This window comes from Equus quagga, chromosome 19, assembly GCF_021613505.1.
Source record: "Equus quagga isolate Etosha38 chromosome 19, UCLA_HA_Equagga_1.0, whole genome shotgun sequence".
Lineage (NCBI taxonomy): Eukaryota > Metazoa > Chordata > Mammalia > Perissodactyla > Equidae > Equus > Equus quagga.
Window position 1 is genome coordinate 21,538,768 of NC_060285.1, and position 18,519 is coordinate 21,557,286.

An 18,519-nucleotide genomic window follows, 5' to 3' on the forward strand; every position below is an offset into this window, starting at 1 on the left:
CAAATATTACTTTGGTGCCTGTTCTGTGCATGGCCCCACTCCAGAAGAGCTTTAACTGGGAAAGTGTGGACAGAAAAAAAAAATAAGACTGTGATGTGACTTAAGGGATGAATTAAGATGAGGATGAGTTTCCCAGGATTGGTCCACGCTCGAATAGACTGCTCTGTTGGGCCTATATCAGACCTAGAGCCACAGAGTTTTGGTCAAACCACACCAGAATAAAATTGGATCCCAGATGCTAAAAAGTACAATTATCACCTAATATTGCTCTTCACAGAATCAGAAAGTCTGAATATTCACCTTTAGAGGAATCTAAAGAATCTTCCCAAACTGAATCTTTGGCCTTTCTCTCTTTCTCAAAATACCACACTTTTCACCCCCTTGACTTTTGATTCTTCAATCCGCCCCAGTGGGCTTTCTTAACAACAGTGTCTTTGTTAAGCAACTTGGGGATTATTACATCATGTGGAAGATTGCCCACTATCCAGTTGTTACAGATTAAACTGAATACCCAGGACCAAACTAGACACAAGTTAAACTGCAGAGGGTCAGAATCTGTGAGCCTGGGAATACCAGACCTGGATTCCAGCAAACATCACGGTTAAGAGGTCATGCTCTGAGTTTGCAGTCTGACCTATGACTTGATCTTGGGCACATTACTGAAACATTTGAAGCCTCAGTTTCCTCATTCGTGAAATGTGAATTGTAACAATAGTATTCTATGAGATAATATAAGAGTGCTTAGCACAACGCCTGGCTCCATAGTAAGCCTGCAATACTGTTAGAACAAATAATCATAACTATTATGACTGTTATTCAGGAGAACTGGATCAACACATCAGTTCATCCTAGTCTCCGTTCATCTTTATCGTAGTTAGATTAACTTCATGTCCTTTTATGTTTGCAAAGGTATGCTTTTGTTTTTATTTTGTGTTACAATCTGAGTTTCCTAGGGATGAATACAAATTGGCTGATCAGTGATTTGCCTCAGTATTTTTCTGTGTATTAAAGCTAAACTAACATCTGTATTTTCTTGGTAAAGTTGTTCTTTCACCTTCAAAAAATGGCTGTCCTTAGGCTTTCTTCAGCATACGGGGACTATATCCATCAGTTGTGGTTACCTAAACTAATAGCTCATGACTGTGTCATTATTTTTAATAGTATATGAGGATTTGGGGGATAATATTAAAAGCAGCTGATTTGAAAATATTCAAGTTTTAGAAATGATCTTTGACTCCCTAACTTCCTATTTTATTTGTCTTTCTAAAGCCCGACTCACTCCTCAAAAATGTTACTTCCATTAACTGTCCAATTGTAGTTGATAATTTGGGGGGGAAAGCAGCTAAAAATGTTTATTACGATTGTTCATCTTGTGCATGTCATAAAGGCCAACAGTGAATATAGAGAAAATGTAGAATACAAATAATAGATGAGTTTTTTTAAAAAAAAAATAATTTTCCTACAAGATAGATCAAATATAAAACTATCTGTGGAATTAGAATCAATAATCAGAATTAACCACTCCAGCATAAACAAAGAGATATTTTAAGTGTTTATGAACCAATAATTTCTAGCTTAAGAAACGTAACAATAACGTCATCCTGAGGAGGCAGTCTTCCTCTTTTCCTGCTTCTTCCTTTCTAGAGACTTGCTTCATTTTTGCTCTTATACCCAATTAGCTAATTTTTGGTCACAAGGGGGAGCTATTTTCTAACTTAACCATGAAGACTACCGTGGAAACGTTCAAAGTTGTAAAGAACCATTTATGTTTCTGCTCCTCTGCTTATTATTTGTTTTCCTTTAAAAAAAAAAAAAAAAGAGGTCTGTGATTCATTAATTGTTCAATGATCAGAAATATTCTTTGAGAGAATAACCATTTGAAAGAACTAACGCTATTATGGTGTTTTAAGTTGCTTTAAATGTAAAAGTCTTTTATTTGCTAATTAACTATCTAGTTTTAATTGGGAACAAAAATAAAGCAGAGGTTTACTTGTGGGTATGTGTGTGTCCATATGTGGATTATAATCAAGTGTGAATATTATACAGGACACATTTCTTGGTGTTTTAGATAACTCTATATGATTTATTATAATTGACAATCTCAAGATTGACCAATAATCTTGTTTAAAATGATGCTATTTGCTCAAAACTATATAATTAGACATTTTTCTAGAAGTGACACCACTCCATAGCATAGAGTTAAGGTATAAGCCCCTGACATGGCATGAACAGCTATTTCTGCCTCTGCTTTCCTTTCAAACTAAGCACTCTCCATACCAAGTTTCCCTATGAACTAATGTCTCCAACTCTTCTTAGTTCCTGAAGCTGTTTCAAGTCATTGTCTACGCAACATATCTACCTCCCCCACACCTGCCCCATGGCCATGTACTATGGCGGAGGCAGATCCCACTCCAGCCCAAGGTCCAGCTACTATTGGTTTCATTTCCCTTGTCAGAGATTGGCATAGTCAGAGACAGTGGTAAATTCTGGCCCATGAAAAGAAGGGGAGTCTACTGGGAAACTCCTGAGAAAGATTTCTATACTCAGGAAGAGAACATCTCTTTGTCTTTTGGCCGTTGTTGCACCTGGATATGATGCCTGGAACTGCTGTGGCCATTAGAAGACCAGGAGGAGAACCAGCCTGAGGATAAAGCCAGGATACCAAGGATAGCAGAGCAGAAAGAGGAAAAAAACCTGTGTTTCTGATGGTATGTTGAGCCTGACTTAACCAATTCTGCTGCCACCTTTCCTCTGTTTCTCATTTGAGCTAACACATTTCCTTACTTTTTTAGGCCATATTGAGCTGGATTTTGTTACCATCAGCCAAGAGCATCCTAACTGACAGCTCATCTAACAAGTTAAGATACGTTTTTACGTCTTCATGCTTTTTTGCCTGAAATATAAGGCAGGATCCTTGTTAGGCTAGGACACCTCACCCATGTTTTAGAGCCAAGTTCAAATTTTGCTTTCTCTGTGGAGCTTTCCCTGTCAAAATGAGGTAGAATGAGTTCCTCCCTTCTCTATATTCTCTTCTATTGCACCTATCACAATTCATATCTCTCCATCTCATTAAAGTCTGAAATACTATACAAATTATATGAGAGCAGGACCAGCTGCAGTATTTCCAGTGTTTGGAATGCTGCCTGGCCAAAAAAGGGCGCTCTATAGATATTTCTCATTTATCTCTGCATTTTTAGGAAATAGCATCCTGCTGGAGACACGTAGGAGATTAATAAATGTTTGTTAAATTAGCCAATATTATATTTTGCTAGTTCCTTGTGACGTAGTTGTGAGATGCAATGGGGCCAAGAGACAACATTAACACAATGGAAACATTCTTGTAGTGCTAAGAGATCGGACCTTGGCCTCTATTTCAACTGCTAAACTCTACTCGGTGAGTCAGTTGTGCCATACTGCTGGCCTTGAGTACAAAGCTGCCATTGAATTAGAAATTCAAAAAATAACCACTTTCAATATAAAATATTTAATTTAAAATAATTAATAAATAACAGACTTTCCATTAGTTCTAGTGGCTGAAAGCTATTTGGCCAAATTAGATCTCAGTGGCACTTAGGAGTTGCCAGGGTTTGGACTGTCAAGTCCTAGATTCGTCTCAAGAAAATCCACCAAATTTTTATACACCTAGTCTGTGCCAGGCACTATAATAGTCCTGGGAGTAATCCCCAAGTGGTTAACAGATTAATAGAAGAGGAAGATACATAAATAAGTACATAATGTTCAAAACTGGACAATATAAAAACACTTGAGGAATATAGCTTAGAGGCAATGGAAATTTTGACTTGTATTACTTTAATATTTCTTCTTATTTTCAAAAAGCTTTCTTCTTATAATTTGACCCCCAAATTTTTCCATGCCAAAATTATCACGTGACCATTTTGAAAAGCAAAATGAGAGGTGGTAAGAATTCTAAACTTTCACTTAAGCATTAACTTTTCTTGTATATATTTTGTCATTTGTTTCTTTACGTTTTCAACCTTTCTTTCAAAGACAGTATCTGAACTGATAATCAGCTTATATTTGCTTCTTTAGACAATTTAGTTATCATAAGCATTTTCATTTTGCACAAGTTGCCAAGGCTGAAACGGTGAAGTCACATATACAGTATATACCATGTATAGTATACTTTACTAGACTACCATAAACTAGCTACAGCTTCATCACTCAAGTAAGAATCTGTCCTTTCTCTGACCTCATTGTCTCTATTCATTTTATCATTTACTTAAAATCAATTTCAAATGGCTAGCTGCTTCTTATACTTTATCTCTCAACCAAAGGGCAGGAACTATGTCTTACCGGGTCTTTATATTCCCTACCAGCTGATAGTTGGACAAATACTAGATCTTAGCAAGTGACAGATGCAACATATAGAAAGAGTGCTGGGCTTTGAGTAGAATATCTGTGTTCATCTCCTGGTAATCTACAGATTCACTGTATGACCTCTTAAACCTGTTTTCCCAAATATAAAATAGGAGCATAGCATCTACCTTTAGGGTCCATTGGGAATACTAACAAGATCTTGCATGTATAACAAGATGATGTATGTAAAAGCAAACCATTGCAAAATCACAAAACATATTGTCATCCTGACAAACACTTACTGAATTGAATAGTTCATTTGTGTCTGTTATGGGGAATCAAAAAAGGCAAAAAAAAAAAAAGTAAACTTCAAAGGTTATTTGCATTTGAAATGAACTTCACTGAACAAGTTGCTTTGGTCTCTGAGAAGTTATTGCTAATTTCCACAATGTTAAAATGTCAACTCATTCAGTGTTAGCAAGTCTATTTCAGTTCTATCATATTTTATGGTATCATATGATTATTCCTATTTTTATTTACAAATTCCACCTTAAAACCTAGTTTGCATAATACTACATTAGGAATAAAAAAATTGGTGCACTAGAATTATGTAGAAACAACTCAACCACAGGTTGTGTCAGATATGTGTTCTGAAGCCTCAATTAACATAAACAGTGAACCCTCATTAAGTAAATGTATCTCAGGAGACAACATCTTTGTGTCTATAATCGGAATTTAATAATAGCAAACAAAAGAGCATGAATTTGGAGAACAAGAAAAGAAATTTTACATTATATTCTTTAAAGAGTTCCATATGTTTAAACAGGGTAACTTTGAGACGTGTTACTCTGGAATTAAATGTGCAACAGAAATAAGAATATGTTATATTTGCATAAGAATAAAAAGTTATTCTGAAAGGTCATTTTGCAAGATCAAGTTTTTATGTGGTGTGTGGAAGAGGCAATGTTCTGAAAATCCACTGGGAGAAGCAAATTCATAAATATTAATAAATGGAAGTAACATGGATAATAAAATACAATGCAGCATGTGAGTTTGGATGGTTTTTATTGTCACAATATGTGGTTGATATTTGGGTAAACTATCTTATGATGAACTACAGGTATGCATATTTATTTACAATCCCTCCAACCCTTCCTTCACATTGTAGCTAAAAAGATCTTTCTACAGTACTGCCATGGTCATGTCACATCTGCTCAATATCACAAAGATTCCCCATTATATATGAACTAAATTAAACTACTTTTGTGGCATTCAATGTCCTTAATAATCTAGCAATTACTATATTTTCAGCTTCATAAATATTATTTTCCAGCAATATCAAGGTATTTTTGAGTCCTATACGTGAATTCTCTCTCATTTCTCCATATCTTCACACTTGAAATTTCTATATTATTATATTATAATGGTTATATCTCTTGGAATGCCTTTCTCAGACTTTTTTGGCTTGACGCTTCCTAATCATCCTCCTTGATTCAACTGTCAACTTTTCAAGTCTTTGTGACTCACTAAATAGAATCACACAGGAAGGCAGCCACTGCTTTATCCTCTAATTTCATTTTGCATATACCTTCCTTATAGTCCTTACTACACTGCACATTGATTTGGAATCATTTGCTTGTACATTTTGCCCACTAGTCTGTGAGTACTTTGGGGACAAAGATCGTTTATTCTCATTGCTATACCTCAAAAACTACACAGTTCCTGGCATAAAGCAAGTATTCAATGTATATTTATAGAATAGAAAGATGTCCTATAAAGCCCACTTTACTGTACATTTTCACAAACATTTACTGTAGGATTATCACATGTAGGACACTGTTATTTCTTCTGCAACATCCATTCTCTCCTTTCTCTAGAGCGGAATTTCTCAACCTTGGTACTATGGACATTTTGGGCCAGATAATCCTTTGTTGTAGAGGGGCTGTCCTGTGCATTGTAGAATGTTTAGCAGCATCCCTGAGCTTTACCCACTAGATGCCAGTAGTGCCCCTTCCCCTACTTGTGACAATCAAACATGTCTCCAGTTACTGCCAAATCCTCTTGGGGGGGGGGGGGGGGAATTCCTCAGTCTAGACCACTGTTCTATAGTGTAAAAGTAGCATTTTTAGCTGGGCACATGGCTGCCTTAAATCTAGGACTGCCTCATTCTGCCTTGAATGAGGAAGTTAAGTTCTTGCCAATGGAAGGTGAGTAGAAGTCATATGTATCAGTTCTAGGTCATTCCCTTATAGGGAGGGTGTGCTGTTAGTTTCTTTCTTTGCCCTCCCCAGTGGCTGGAATGTGGGTATGACAGGAAGCCATTTTAGCCCATATGGATGAAGTCAACACTCTGGATGGATGAGCAACGAAACAGAGGAACACTATAAAGCTGCCTTATCATCATTTCCTTATGCTCAGACCATTAAATGATAGAAATAAACTTCTATCTTGTTTAAGCCTCCTTTAATTTTGATGTCTGTTACACCAGCCAAACCTTTAACTTAATTTATATATGACACTATTGTGATTATTTCTTTTCATATCTATTTCACCTAAAAGATGAAGTCTTTCAGGGTTGTGACTTTATCTTATTCATCTTTGTATCCCCAGTGTACCTTGTTCATAGCAGTACTCAATAAAAGTTTGTTGAAAAATAATGAGTGAACAGATGAACAAATAGAGGTCCTCATGGAAATGGTCTCCTATTGTTACTAAACGGTAACCATATTGGAAGAGTCAAATGGAAACAACGGGATTCTAAACAGACTCGGGGCTCATGAAATAAGAGGAGGAGAGACAGTGAGCCACCAATCTAAAAAATATGGGGAGATGTTCTGAGATGATTGCTTGAGTCAGAAAGGCTTAACTATTCTTAGAGTTTAGGGGATATTAGTCATCTCTCTAACTGATCATAGAAGTGAGCTTTAGGCAAAAAACAAGTGTTTGTAAAGTGCTTAATTTGATAAAAGGAGAAATAGGGCATCTGCTTCTGCCTGCTGGAGGTAGTTTATTTGTTTCAGAGAGGCTCCAGAAATATGGTGCAGCTTGAACTCAAGGGAGGCTGGGGATAAACACCTGCCTGACTTTTAACCTTGAAGCTTTTGTGTCTTCATGGCTAGAACCACTCCACTCACCCCAACAGGCTCAGACCTGCCGCAGACTCAGAAAACTCTGGGGAGCTCTATGTTACATCTAATTCTAGGAACTTGGCTCCAGCTTTGTTTCTTGTGATAATCTCTGTATTGACATATTGTCTAAAGTTGGGGAGTCCACCTTCCTTTAAGCTTGTTTACACTTCCTTGAACCCCAGCTCCTATGGTATGTTCTTGAAATCTGTTTTTTTTCTCAACAAAATCATCAGTTGAGAATGAAGGGGAAGGATGTTGGAAGCTTGAAGAGAGAGAAGAACATATGAAATGGTTTCTCATAAGAGTAAGAAAGTGGGGCCTGCCTGGTGGTGCTGCAGTTAAGTTCACACACTCTGCTTCCGTGGCCTGGGGTTCCCCGGTTCAAGCCTGGGTGCAGACCTACCCACTGCTTATCAAGCCATGCTGTGGCAGGCGTCCCACATATAAAGTAGAGGAAGATGGGCACAGATGTTAACTCAGGGCCGGTCTTCCTCAGCAAAAAGAGGGGGGTTGGCAGAAGATGTTAGTTCAGGGCTAATCTTCCTCAAAAAAAAAAAGAGTGAATTGAGTAGGGAAGTGGGACAAGTGGGCAATACTCAGGTTCATTTGAAGTGTGTGGTTATTAATTTAAAGCAGGCCAATCATATTGTTTCAGTTCTCAGGTTAAAGCACAGAGTAGACGGAGAGTTTACTCAATCAGAGAAGGGGTTTTCTTAGGTGAGTGTGATGGTGGGACAGAAAGACAAAGGAGTTGAGGATATCCAGTGAACGAACCAAGGAAGTGATCATATTGATGGACCAACCATGAACCTTAAGCCAAGCACTGAAGGAAAGGTAATAGAGTCAATGGATGGAGGGTTAGTGAATGAAAGATCAATGAATGGAGATTGTTTTGCAACAAAGAATCATTGCAGCCAGGGCACTAGAGGGGTGTTAGACAGAAAATCAAAGGGAGATGTCAGAGGGAAGGGATACTTGGGACTGAGATTTTGGAGGGGGAAGTTATTGGTATTAACAGGGTCTTCATCTGGTGAAGGCTTCATAATATTTACCTCAAAGCATTATGAAGAACGAATGAGACATTTTGTGAAGCATGATGTTGGCCATGGAGGAGCCCCTCTCACATCTCCCTTTATGAGAGATAGGAAGCACAGTTGACTGATAGCCTCCTGCTGCGGGTTCCTGTGAATGGTGTAGCATGCTTGCACTGGCCTTCTCCCAACCAGTGACTAAGCATGGCAGGCGTATTAGTGCTGGCCCAATCCTGCCCAATGGAAGAGTCCTCCAATGGGCATCTTTGACTTAGTCCCTCCCTATTGGCCTAGATAAGACTTTCTCAGAACTGTGCTGTGGTCTGAGGCTCTTCCTACAAATCCTTCCTTCCCTCTTTCACAGGTGTCAGATCAGCATAGTGGTGTAAAGGCTCTCTTTCCTGACACCTGCTTCCTCCTCATTTATTCTTCAGAGGAATTTCCCTCAATCTCCTGCAAACACCATCTTGGTGTCTTGCTTCCTGTAGAACTCATGTTCACACAAAAACCTAGGATAGAGCCTAACACAGAGTAGATGTTGAATAATTGTTAGCTTTTGGCACTATAATTAAGAGATCCAGACATTACCCATTTAAACATTTACAATTTTCCTCTTAGTTTTCTAACAAACTTTTTTTTCTTTTTTTTTTGAAAATCCGTTTTTTCTCTCAGCTTAACCAGAGTGAAAAGGGATTTCTTCCACCTCAGCCAGGCTGGGGGAGAGACCTGGGACTGCCCCAGTAGTCATCATGGAAGTGGCAGCACCTGACTTGGCTCAGAACCCAGAAGATTGATGGAGCCAGGCAAAGAGAAAACTGAGCGAGAGGGAGAGATAGAACAGCTGCTGGATAATTTCCCTTCAGATGTCCTCTTATCGAAACATTTCAATTCATATGGCAGAAATTGAACTCCTTTTTTTCTTTGTCTGGCACCTGAATCTATTTTAAATGACTCATCTTTGAGGAGGAGGAGGAGAGAGAACACAACAGAGCTTCCCTACTCAAACTGTCTTTCTTCCTTTTCTTACACTCAAATGCAAAGGGATGTCTGTCCTCCAAATTAATTACTATAGGCAAGGTCTGGAGAGAACTTTTTGTTAGTTAGTTGTCAGTCTGGGATATCAGTCACTGTGATATTCAAGGGGAGAACCATCTGAAAATTAAATAAATAGACCAGACTTATAGCTTCAGACAAACATCCATCCATCCATCCATCCATTCATTCGCTTCACAGATGTTTGTTGAACACCCACTTCAAGCCAGGCATGTGCTGGGTCCCTGGAATAAAATCCTGAGTCAAAAAGATGCAGTCCCTGCCTATGGAGTTTTTAATATCAAAATCCAGACAAGACTGTAGGACAAATATTAAAGTTTGACATGATTACAAAGAGATTAGTTATGCATTCTATTTCGGTAGCTTTTTTAAAAAATGGGACATGTACCTAATAAGTCATGGAGCCTACATTCAAGCAGGATTCTTAAATACCACTGTCACTTAATGTTTAAACCCAACAAGCATCAACTAGAGTAGGATCCTTTGATAGTTAAAGAGACCTATCCGTTTAATTGAAAGTATTTTGTCATATGAGTCATCATCCCTTTTTATTAGTTTTAAAAAAATTAGATCTGACTCATGGCTTTTCTTAAACACAGTACTGTCAAAATCTATGGAAACCAGAACCAAATAACTGACCAAGTTAAGCTGGAGAGACTTCACCCATTACAGGCTGAAGCCACAACAATTTTCTGCATAGAGAGAGAACCACTAATTTACATTCACTATCCTGAACTAACAAATTCACACCTGTGAAAATTCAGCAGCTTGCATCCTTTAACTCTTTCCTAAGTTGAACTGTCAATTACTAATTGCAACTTTAAAATCAAGATACTTGCCCATTGATTAGTAACTCCTTCTTTCCCCCTTCTGATCAATGGCATGAAGTTTCAGTTAAGCAAGATGAATAAGTTTTAGAGATGTGCTGTACAATATTGTACCTGTAGTCAACAATACCATATGGTATACTTAAAAAATTTTAAGAGGATAGATCTCATGTTAAATGTTCTTACAACAACAACATAAAATAAAATAAAATAATTAAAATTGAGATACTTAAGTAACTGGCTGAGTGACTGGCTAAACCACCAATTAGAAAAATTGAATTAGTTAAGAGAAGAAAAACAGTAAGACTTGTAGACCTGAATAGTGCCTTGGAGGTTACCCGATTCAACCCTTCTCCCTTACCCCCCAGCCTCCTGGACACATATACACACGATATAAATTAAGGCCCAGAACAGGTAAGTGACCAAATCTGTCCAAGACCAGAATCCGTATTTCTCAACACCACGTCTTTCAAAGGGTGAAGAGCTGCAATGGTATATTTCCCAGATCGTTTCCTTCCTCTCCATTTCTTCTAGCAGCAGGGGTCACATCCTTGAAAACTTTTCCATCCTAACAGGTGTCTCCCATCCCGGCTTATCCTAACATTTCTGGAAGATTTGTAAAGCACAATTTGATATTTTCCTTTCCCTGTTCAAAAATCTTTGGTCTCCCCACTACATAAGAAATAAAGAATAAAATCTTTAGCCCAACATTCAAGGCGCTCAGCCATTTGGTTCTGCCTTTTCAAAAATTTCTCTTTGATGTAACGATTAATCCAATCAAACTCAAATATTCACTCTTCTTTGTGTGCATAGCTCGAGCTTTCTTGCCGCAGTCCTTTGCTCCTGCTGGTCCTTCTCTCCTGCACCCTATCCTGAGTATCACATCAAATATCACTCGAGGCACAGTTCAAATGCCAAGGAAGCCTTTCCAGAGCCCTCCCAACTGGAAGTCAGCTCTCTCCCAGTTCTTCTCTTCCACATTTTATTATAACTATCTCTGCACAGGTCATCTCTTCCCATTCAACTATAAGTTTCCCAGGGGAAGAAACTTCAATAGTTGTTAAACTAATGATAATAACGCATCTTTTTAAAAAGTATATTTTTTAAATCTACCAATGTTAATTATGCTTTCAGTTTTTAACTAAAAGGAGAAAACATAATGACTATTGGAAGGTTGCTTTTAAAAAATAATTTTAAATTTTTAAATGATTTCACTTATATGACAGATGCAGAACTGCCTGAAAACACTCCTTCCAATCTCTATTCTAAAATACCAGTGTTATGATTATTTAAACTTGTTCCAACCAATCATAGAAGGATATTTTTCTTCCCAAAACATTTTAGGAAGAAAAAAAAATCTTCAAAAGTCATCTTATCTCAGTCATAGCCACTTCCCAACCCATATATAAAATCTCAGGACAATGAGAACTTATCCTATTTTAAGTATCTGCTAAGATAAATTGCACAGAGTTCCTGGTAATCCATTCTGACGTCTTTTGACTCTCCCTGACACAGTATTACTCGGTAATAAGTTAAACTGAGTCACTCATACTGTTATTTCATTTTGTCTCTTGAGAGGCAGTGTAGCATAGTGGTTAAGAGACATGGCTTCTGAAGTCAGACTTTCTGTCTGTCTCTGGGAAAGTTATTTAACTCCTCTCTATCTCAGTTTCCTAATCTTTAAATTGGGAACAATAGTAGTATTTATTTCCTAGGATTTTTGCAAGGATTTGATGAAATCATATATGTATTCTGAACAGTATCTGTAACCAAGTAAATGATGTATAAATGTTTCTACTATTATTTTTTTTTATTTTACTTTCAATTGAGATAGATAATAGTTTGATACATAGTCATTTGTACCTGGGAGTTTTGAATAAATGAATCTTCCTCTGGGCCGAACAATCCCAGCTCCTTTACACTTTGTTTTTTTAATCAGACTAATTTTCCAGTCTTTTAAAAATTCTTCCTGTGGCCTTCATCTTAGTGCAGTGAAAAGAGCATTTTCGGTATTTTGCTATTACAACAAGGATTTTTGAACTAAGCCTCTAAAAGTTCCATCTATTTAACACATATCTCTTTAGAGGCATTCTCCATGCTAGTCACAATGGGTATATAACTTTGAAAAAGATAGACAAGAGGCCTGCCTTTATGAGGTATACAAATTCTTACTTGCGGAAACAAATTCTTTTCGCCACTAACCAAATCACTTACCACTCTTTCGAATTCTTTCTTCTAATACATCAGCATGTCCAGCTGGAAGTTTCTTATTGAAAATCTCAGCAGAACGGAGGAACATAGCTTCAACTGCAGACCCTTTCAGCAAAGCAATCTGATCTTCATGGTCCAATGTCTGAAATCCTGGATGAAGATGATAATCAAATCAGTATCAAAGGGTAGTGAATGCTGTATAACAGTATTTCATCATTAATATCATCCCCATTGATAAAAAATTTCCATAAAGTGATTTGTAATTGTTTTAAGATTTGGTAGTCGAGTCAATAAGTATCTCTCGTACTCCTCCAGATAAAAGCTGACTTTTATCTTCACTGAGTAGGATTTGTTGAAAAAGTTGGACAAAAGAGGATGTCAAGTCCAAACCAAATACGTGTATTATGGAAGAGACAGGCTGATTCAGATGAAGCAACTTTCAGAAATTAAAGGCAAGCAGATTCTCTTTGAGCCACTAATTTAGTCACATCTCATGTCACATGGTCAATTCTGCATCATGGAAACATCCACATCCAGAAAAATCTTTACATGTATCCAGAAGATTAACGGAATATTTGACCATCTCATGAATCTTTAGTCAATCTGGAGAACGGGTAGCATTTCCCGAGAAAACCAATCAAAGTCATGTTGAAGTATCTGCTCTGAACTCAGCACTGCACCATGCAAGGTGGGGAAAATCAGAGAAATATGGGAAAGAATAAAACACTATCTGGAAAATCCAAAGTCCTTATACAAGTGTATATGCTACAGTCTCCAGAAGCCTCTTTGATCTCATTTCCTCCTCCTTCCCCTCACTCATTGTGCTCCAGCCACACTGACCCCTGGCTCTGCTGTGAACACAAAATCCTACTTTTGCCTCAGGGATGAATTATCTTCCCCAGATATCCCCATGCCTCACTTCCTCACTGTATGCAGGTGTCTGCTTCAAGGTGACTCTACCTAAAATAGTACTCCCCAGCACTCACTAGTTCCTACCTGCTTTATTTTTATTCATAGAACTTACCACTACCTGATATAATATTATAAATTTATTTGCTTATTTGTTAATTGTCTGAAAATTCTACTAGAGTGGAAACTTCTTGGGGGCAGAGACTTTGCCAGTTTTGTTCACTTTTGTATCCCCAGTGCCTGGCAGAGAATTGGTATCCAAGAACTATTTGTCGAATGATTGAATGGCTGAAGGAATGAATGGGAAACAAACACAAGCTCGCCTGCACATGTGTACACTCACACACAACACAACTAGAGATAAACTAATGCCTTCAGGGTCTAAATGGCTTAGAAAAGTATTACACAGCAATGGGAGTTTAGAGAAGAGAGTAATGCTAAGGGTTAAGAAACACTGTCTTAGAAAATCTAAGCTCTCCTTTGAGGGCAGGAGTCATGCGGGGTCTCCAGCACCCTGGACAGTGCCTGGCACAGGTTTTATTCCATGAACTGCAGGATGGAATTACTAAACTCGTCTTTCACAAAACACCCTTTTATTATTGGTATTATATCATTATTATTACAATCTGTAATAATGTTATCATTTCTATAATTATTGCTAAAATAATTTTTTTCTTTCTCAAGGGTTTTTTGCCTTTTATTTCCTTCTGTATTTTTAATTTTTTCCTTCTGCTTTACTCATTAAACAGACATTAACTGTACTCTTTCTCTTGGGAACTGGGTTAGGCACTGGGAATGGGGAAATGTGTGCAATATTGCCTTTGCTTTCAGATAGCTACCTTATTATTCTTTTTTGTCTTCAATTATTTCTTGGTTCAATACCAACTGACCGTTTGAACTGAAAAACCTTTTCATACAAACAACCAAGAACATCATATTCTCTCTTTCCCAATTCTTCCCCCCACAGCTTTTACTCTTTTGTAATCTTGTTTCTGATCAAGATTGCCTTCAGCTTAATTAGCATATAACAAATTAAGTTCCTCTTTCATTGTTAATAGAGAAATGAGAGAATACTAATGTTTCAATGATAATAAGAAATTTCTCCCCACATTTTATGAGTTTTATGTAGGCTTATGTCTATTCATGACACATTTAATAAAATAATAGTATAATGCTGACAAAAGAAGGCAAATTAACATGTCTAATTAAAATCCTATGTCAGAAGTTACCTTCTGTAATTTAATATTACAGTATTATGCTGCTATACAAGGTATTTATTAAACTCTTCTAGACCATGGAATTCTAATATACTAGTATATTTTTAAAGAACTGAAACAACTTAAACCTATTGGCTTAGATCACATTGATAATGTGTCTGAAAGAACTGGGGGCTGGAAGCTAAGAATCTTGCATTCCAGTTTCTGTACTGGCACCATCTGAATCACTGTAGATAAATCCCTTTCCTCATCCCACATTTGATGAATGCTTGTTCATCGAGTCCCATGAATTTTTGAATCTCTCTTTATTTTGTTTCTTCTTCCCTCTCCCACTGCTCTTGCTTTAATTCAAACCCTCTTGCCTGGACCGGTGCAGTATCAAAGTAACTGATCATCCTTGCCTCTAGTCCCTGCCTGTTCAAATCCATTTTATAAAAACCTGATAAAGGCATATCTATAACACAAATTTCATCACTTCCTTCTCAAAACAAGAAGAAGCCACCAAAAACTCTTTACTATCCAGGGGACAAAGATTGAATTCCTTAGTTAGGCCCTAATCAATCTGGTACCAAATTAGCATATGTCTAACTAAAAAGCCACAGACATTTTGCTACAGCAACACTGAATTTTCTCTCTCTTCTCTAATAATCCTATTCTTGTTCATGCTTCATTATATTTTCACAAGCAGATCTCTCAACTTGCAATGCCCCTTCTCTTCCATACCACCTGGAAAACTCACTTTTCTTCTAGACTCAACTCAAATGTGATTCTCTTTGAAACCTCCCTATCTTTCTCAGATACAATTAGCAACTACTTCCTCTCTGTTCAAACAACACTTTGTATATATATTTTTTCATTGTATCCTTTAATCACTCTCCTTGAACGTAATAGCTAAGTAGTTAGTGTAGAGTAAGTATCAACAAATGCTTATTAAATTAATAAATGGATGAATAACAACTTTGCAAAGCCTCAATTTCTTAGTATATCAATTCGGAAGAATTATTATAAATAACTTGAATATCTAACATTTCATGTTTATAATAGTTAGACATATTAATTTAAATCAGATGTGAGATGATTCCCATTTTACAATGAACAAACCTGCCTCTCTCAATGTCACAAGAATGTTGCATAGTGTAGCAGAGAAGTAACTACATGGAAAAATACCTGGCAATTTTTTTGTGAATTCTACAAGAATCTGTACATGATTGGTAGCCATTTCAGTTAAAATGAGAAAATTTTCTTCTGCACTGAATTCTTCTTTTAACTAAATTTTAAGAAAAAAAGCAAATGATTAATAAGTAGATAAAAGGATAATTCAATACAAAATCATTAGACTAAAGAACCAGATTTAGATAATAAAATTTAAAACGTAGCTCATATTTCTCAGATCCCTGGAGAGAAATTACCATTACTAAGATAGATGTGAGACTTGTCACTTCTTAATTGTTTAATAATGCTCCTAAAAATTTAAATGTATAGCTTAAATTTCAGCTCTAATCATTTCAAACTAACATATTCATAGATAAATCCCACCTCCAAAGTAGTAAAAGCTCCAGAAAATATTAACTTTAAACCCATGTATTTTCAGATGTTGTACGTACGATTTTATTTGTTATTTCCTGAGGCATTCTCTGTTTGCTATATGAGTCCATAATATAATGTAGAAGATTCTGTTGATCTGGGGTGAGTTCAGTTTTCTCCTACACTGGCAAAAAAATAAAAGGTGTGAAGGAGGGTGGTTATAAAGCATTTTTCCTATATGTACATTCATGTGGAGTAAACCACTAGCAGAAACTGTTGAAAAAAGCCCTAAATACGGAAGGAACTATGTGCTCTATTGTAATGTGTAATTGCTTTCCCTGGGTCTTTGGGCAAGCCATATCACATTTCACTAAATTTGACCCAAGGTGCTCATTTTCTTATCTATAAAATAGGGATAACAAAATATTCCTTTCATGTATTTCTTGGGAATTAATAATAGTCTGGATATGAGTCCTATTGAGCACATTCATAGAGAAGTTCAGTAAAAGTTCAAGGCTTAATTATAACTAAGGAAAGGTTCCCACATATGAAGTGGAGAATCCATTGAAGGATATTCATGTAGAGCAGTGTTTGAAAAACTGTAGCCCATGGACAAAATCCACCTGGTTTTGTAAATCTATTGAAACACAATTATACTTGTTGGTTTATGTATTATCACACTAAAATGGCAGAGTTGAGTAATTGTGATGGAGACCATGTGGCCAAAGCCTAAAATAAAGAAATTCTTTTCCCTTCACGGAAAAGAATTTGCTGACCCCTGAAGTAGAGAGTCACCAATCTGGAAAATTCAGACCTCAAACATCTCTTTTCCCCTTACTAACATCTTTTAAAGAGTGTGAATAGTTGTGTCAACTCTTTGCTTTCTTATACCAAGTTGTTATTGAGGAAGCCATATGACAAATTAATACTCACATAAAATTATTTGAAAAACTAAACGTGGATGAAGTTTTCTTTGTCAGTAGCATAATATTGATAAGGCTGTGACTTGAACAATCATGGATTATTGGTTTTTCAACTAATGGCAAATTAAAATTCCTCCACATGTCTTGTGCATTATCACAATGTGTTTAGCTAAGCATACAAGATACTGTTTCTCTATATTGTCCTGTGTTGCTCAAAGGAACTCTTGAGTAATTTGTGACCTCAGTGGGAAGGGCCTTTCTCTGTTGATCCACAGATGTGTATTCACCCTGTTAACCCATTGATAAGGACTAATCCACAAGCTTTAATTGAATCCACATCCTTCCCAGTTTGAGCCTCCCTTCTCAATGATAGGGAAAAAATGGCCCTCAAAACTCAGTTTGAAAAATCTGTTTTATACATTGAAGTATTTCTATAGCAACCTCTGGGTTGTAGGAGTGGAATGGAGCCAGGGAGGAGATCTTTCACTTTTTACTTTGTATACTGCTATTATGTGAATTTTTACACCGAAGCATTTAATGCACAATTATGCTTATGGCGATGGCTCTAATTTGAAAGCCCCCCAGCCAGATCACTAAAAGCCCCGAAGCTCAGCTGGTGCTGACTTTGGCAGACACTGCTGCATGTTATTACCCTGCATGACTTAGTTGTCGAAGTCACTTGTCGCAAATCACGTGCTTCGCTGTCTTCATTAATGGTCTGATCTGCATGCTGCTTCACGTTTTTTCTCAGTCGTTTAGATTTACACTGAATTTCAGTTAACAAGCCTGAAAAAATAAACACAGAGACTTCACCCACCACAGAAAGTACTGTTGGGTATGTGGTCACAAGGCAGATGCTGTGTAGTCAGGTCAGAATATCTCCTATGCAGTTAGCTCCTAGGCACAGAGATAATTCTAGCACTCCAGACATTTCAAGACTTGGTCTTGAACAAGAAATTTATCCTCCATGAGTCTCAATTTCTTCATTTGTAAAACGGGAATATCAATCTTACAGAGTTTTGTGTAGATTAAATATAATCAGGCCATTTTTTAAAATGAGCTTTATTCAAGGGATTTGTAATACCAAACCATTGTGCAAATGCAAGGTATTCAGTCAATAAAAAGGTAAGTGACACTGTCTCTATTCCTGGTCTAGGGGACTGTGAAAGCTAATGTTTCAAAACATAATATTATTATTATTTTTCATCCATGTTTACATAACTGTACCATAAGAAGTATATTCAATTTCACGTTAAACACATAAGTAAATGTGTCGAGTAAAACAAATGTCAACATCGTTTAGGGAAAATTCTAAAATCCTGTTAATTTTCAGAAGTGTATAAATTATTGAGAACATAGTTAAAGATGAAAATAATTCA

At 36.8% G+C, this 18,519-nt stretch overlaps 1 protein-coding gene across 4 annotated transcripts in view; it reads right to left on the reverse strand.

Moving 5' to 3' along the window:
* The window catches only part of NR1H4 (nuclear receptor subfamily 1 group H member 4), a 71,056-nt gene that overhangs the window by 5,446 nt on the left and 47,091 nt on the right, over positions 1-18,519 (reverse strand). For all 4 annotated transcript variants that reach the window (XM_046646539.1, XM_046646538.1, XM_046646537.1 and 1 more), the window contains 4 exons: positions 17,793-17,926; positions 16,298-16,396; positions 15,861-15,960; positions 12,571-12,717 (listed from right to left, as the gene is read on the reverse strand). In XM_046646539.1, coding sequence (XP_046502495.1) covers positions 12,571-12,717; positions 15,861-15,960; positions 16,298-16,396; positions 17,793-17,926 — 480 coding nt within the window. The remainder of the gene's footprint in view (positions 1-12,570; positions 12,718-15,860; positions 15,961-16,297; positions 16,397-17,792; positions 17,927-18,519) is intronic.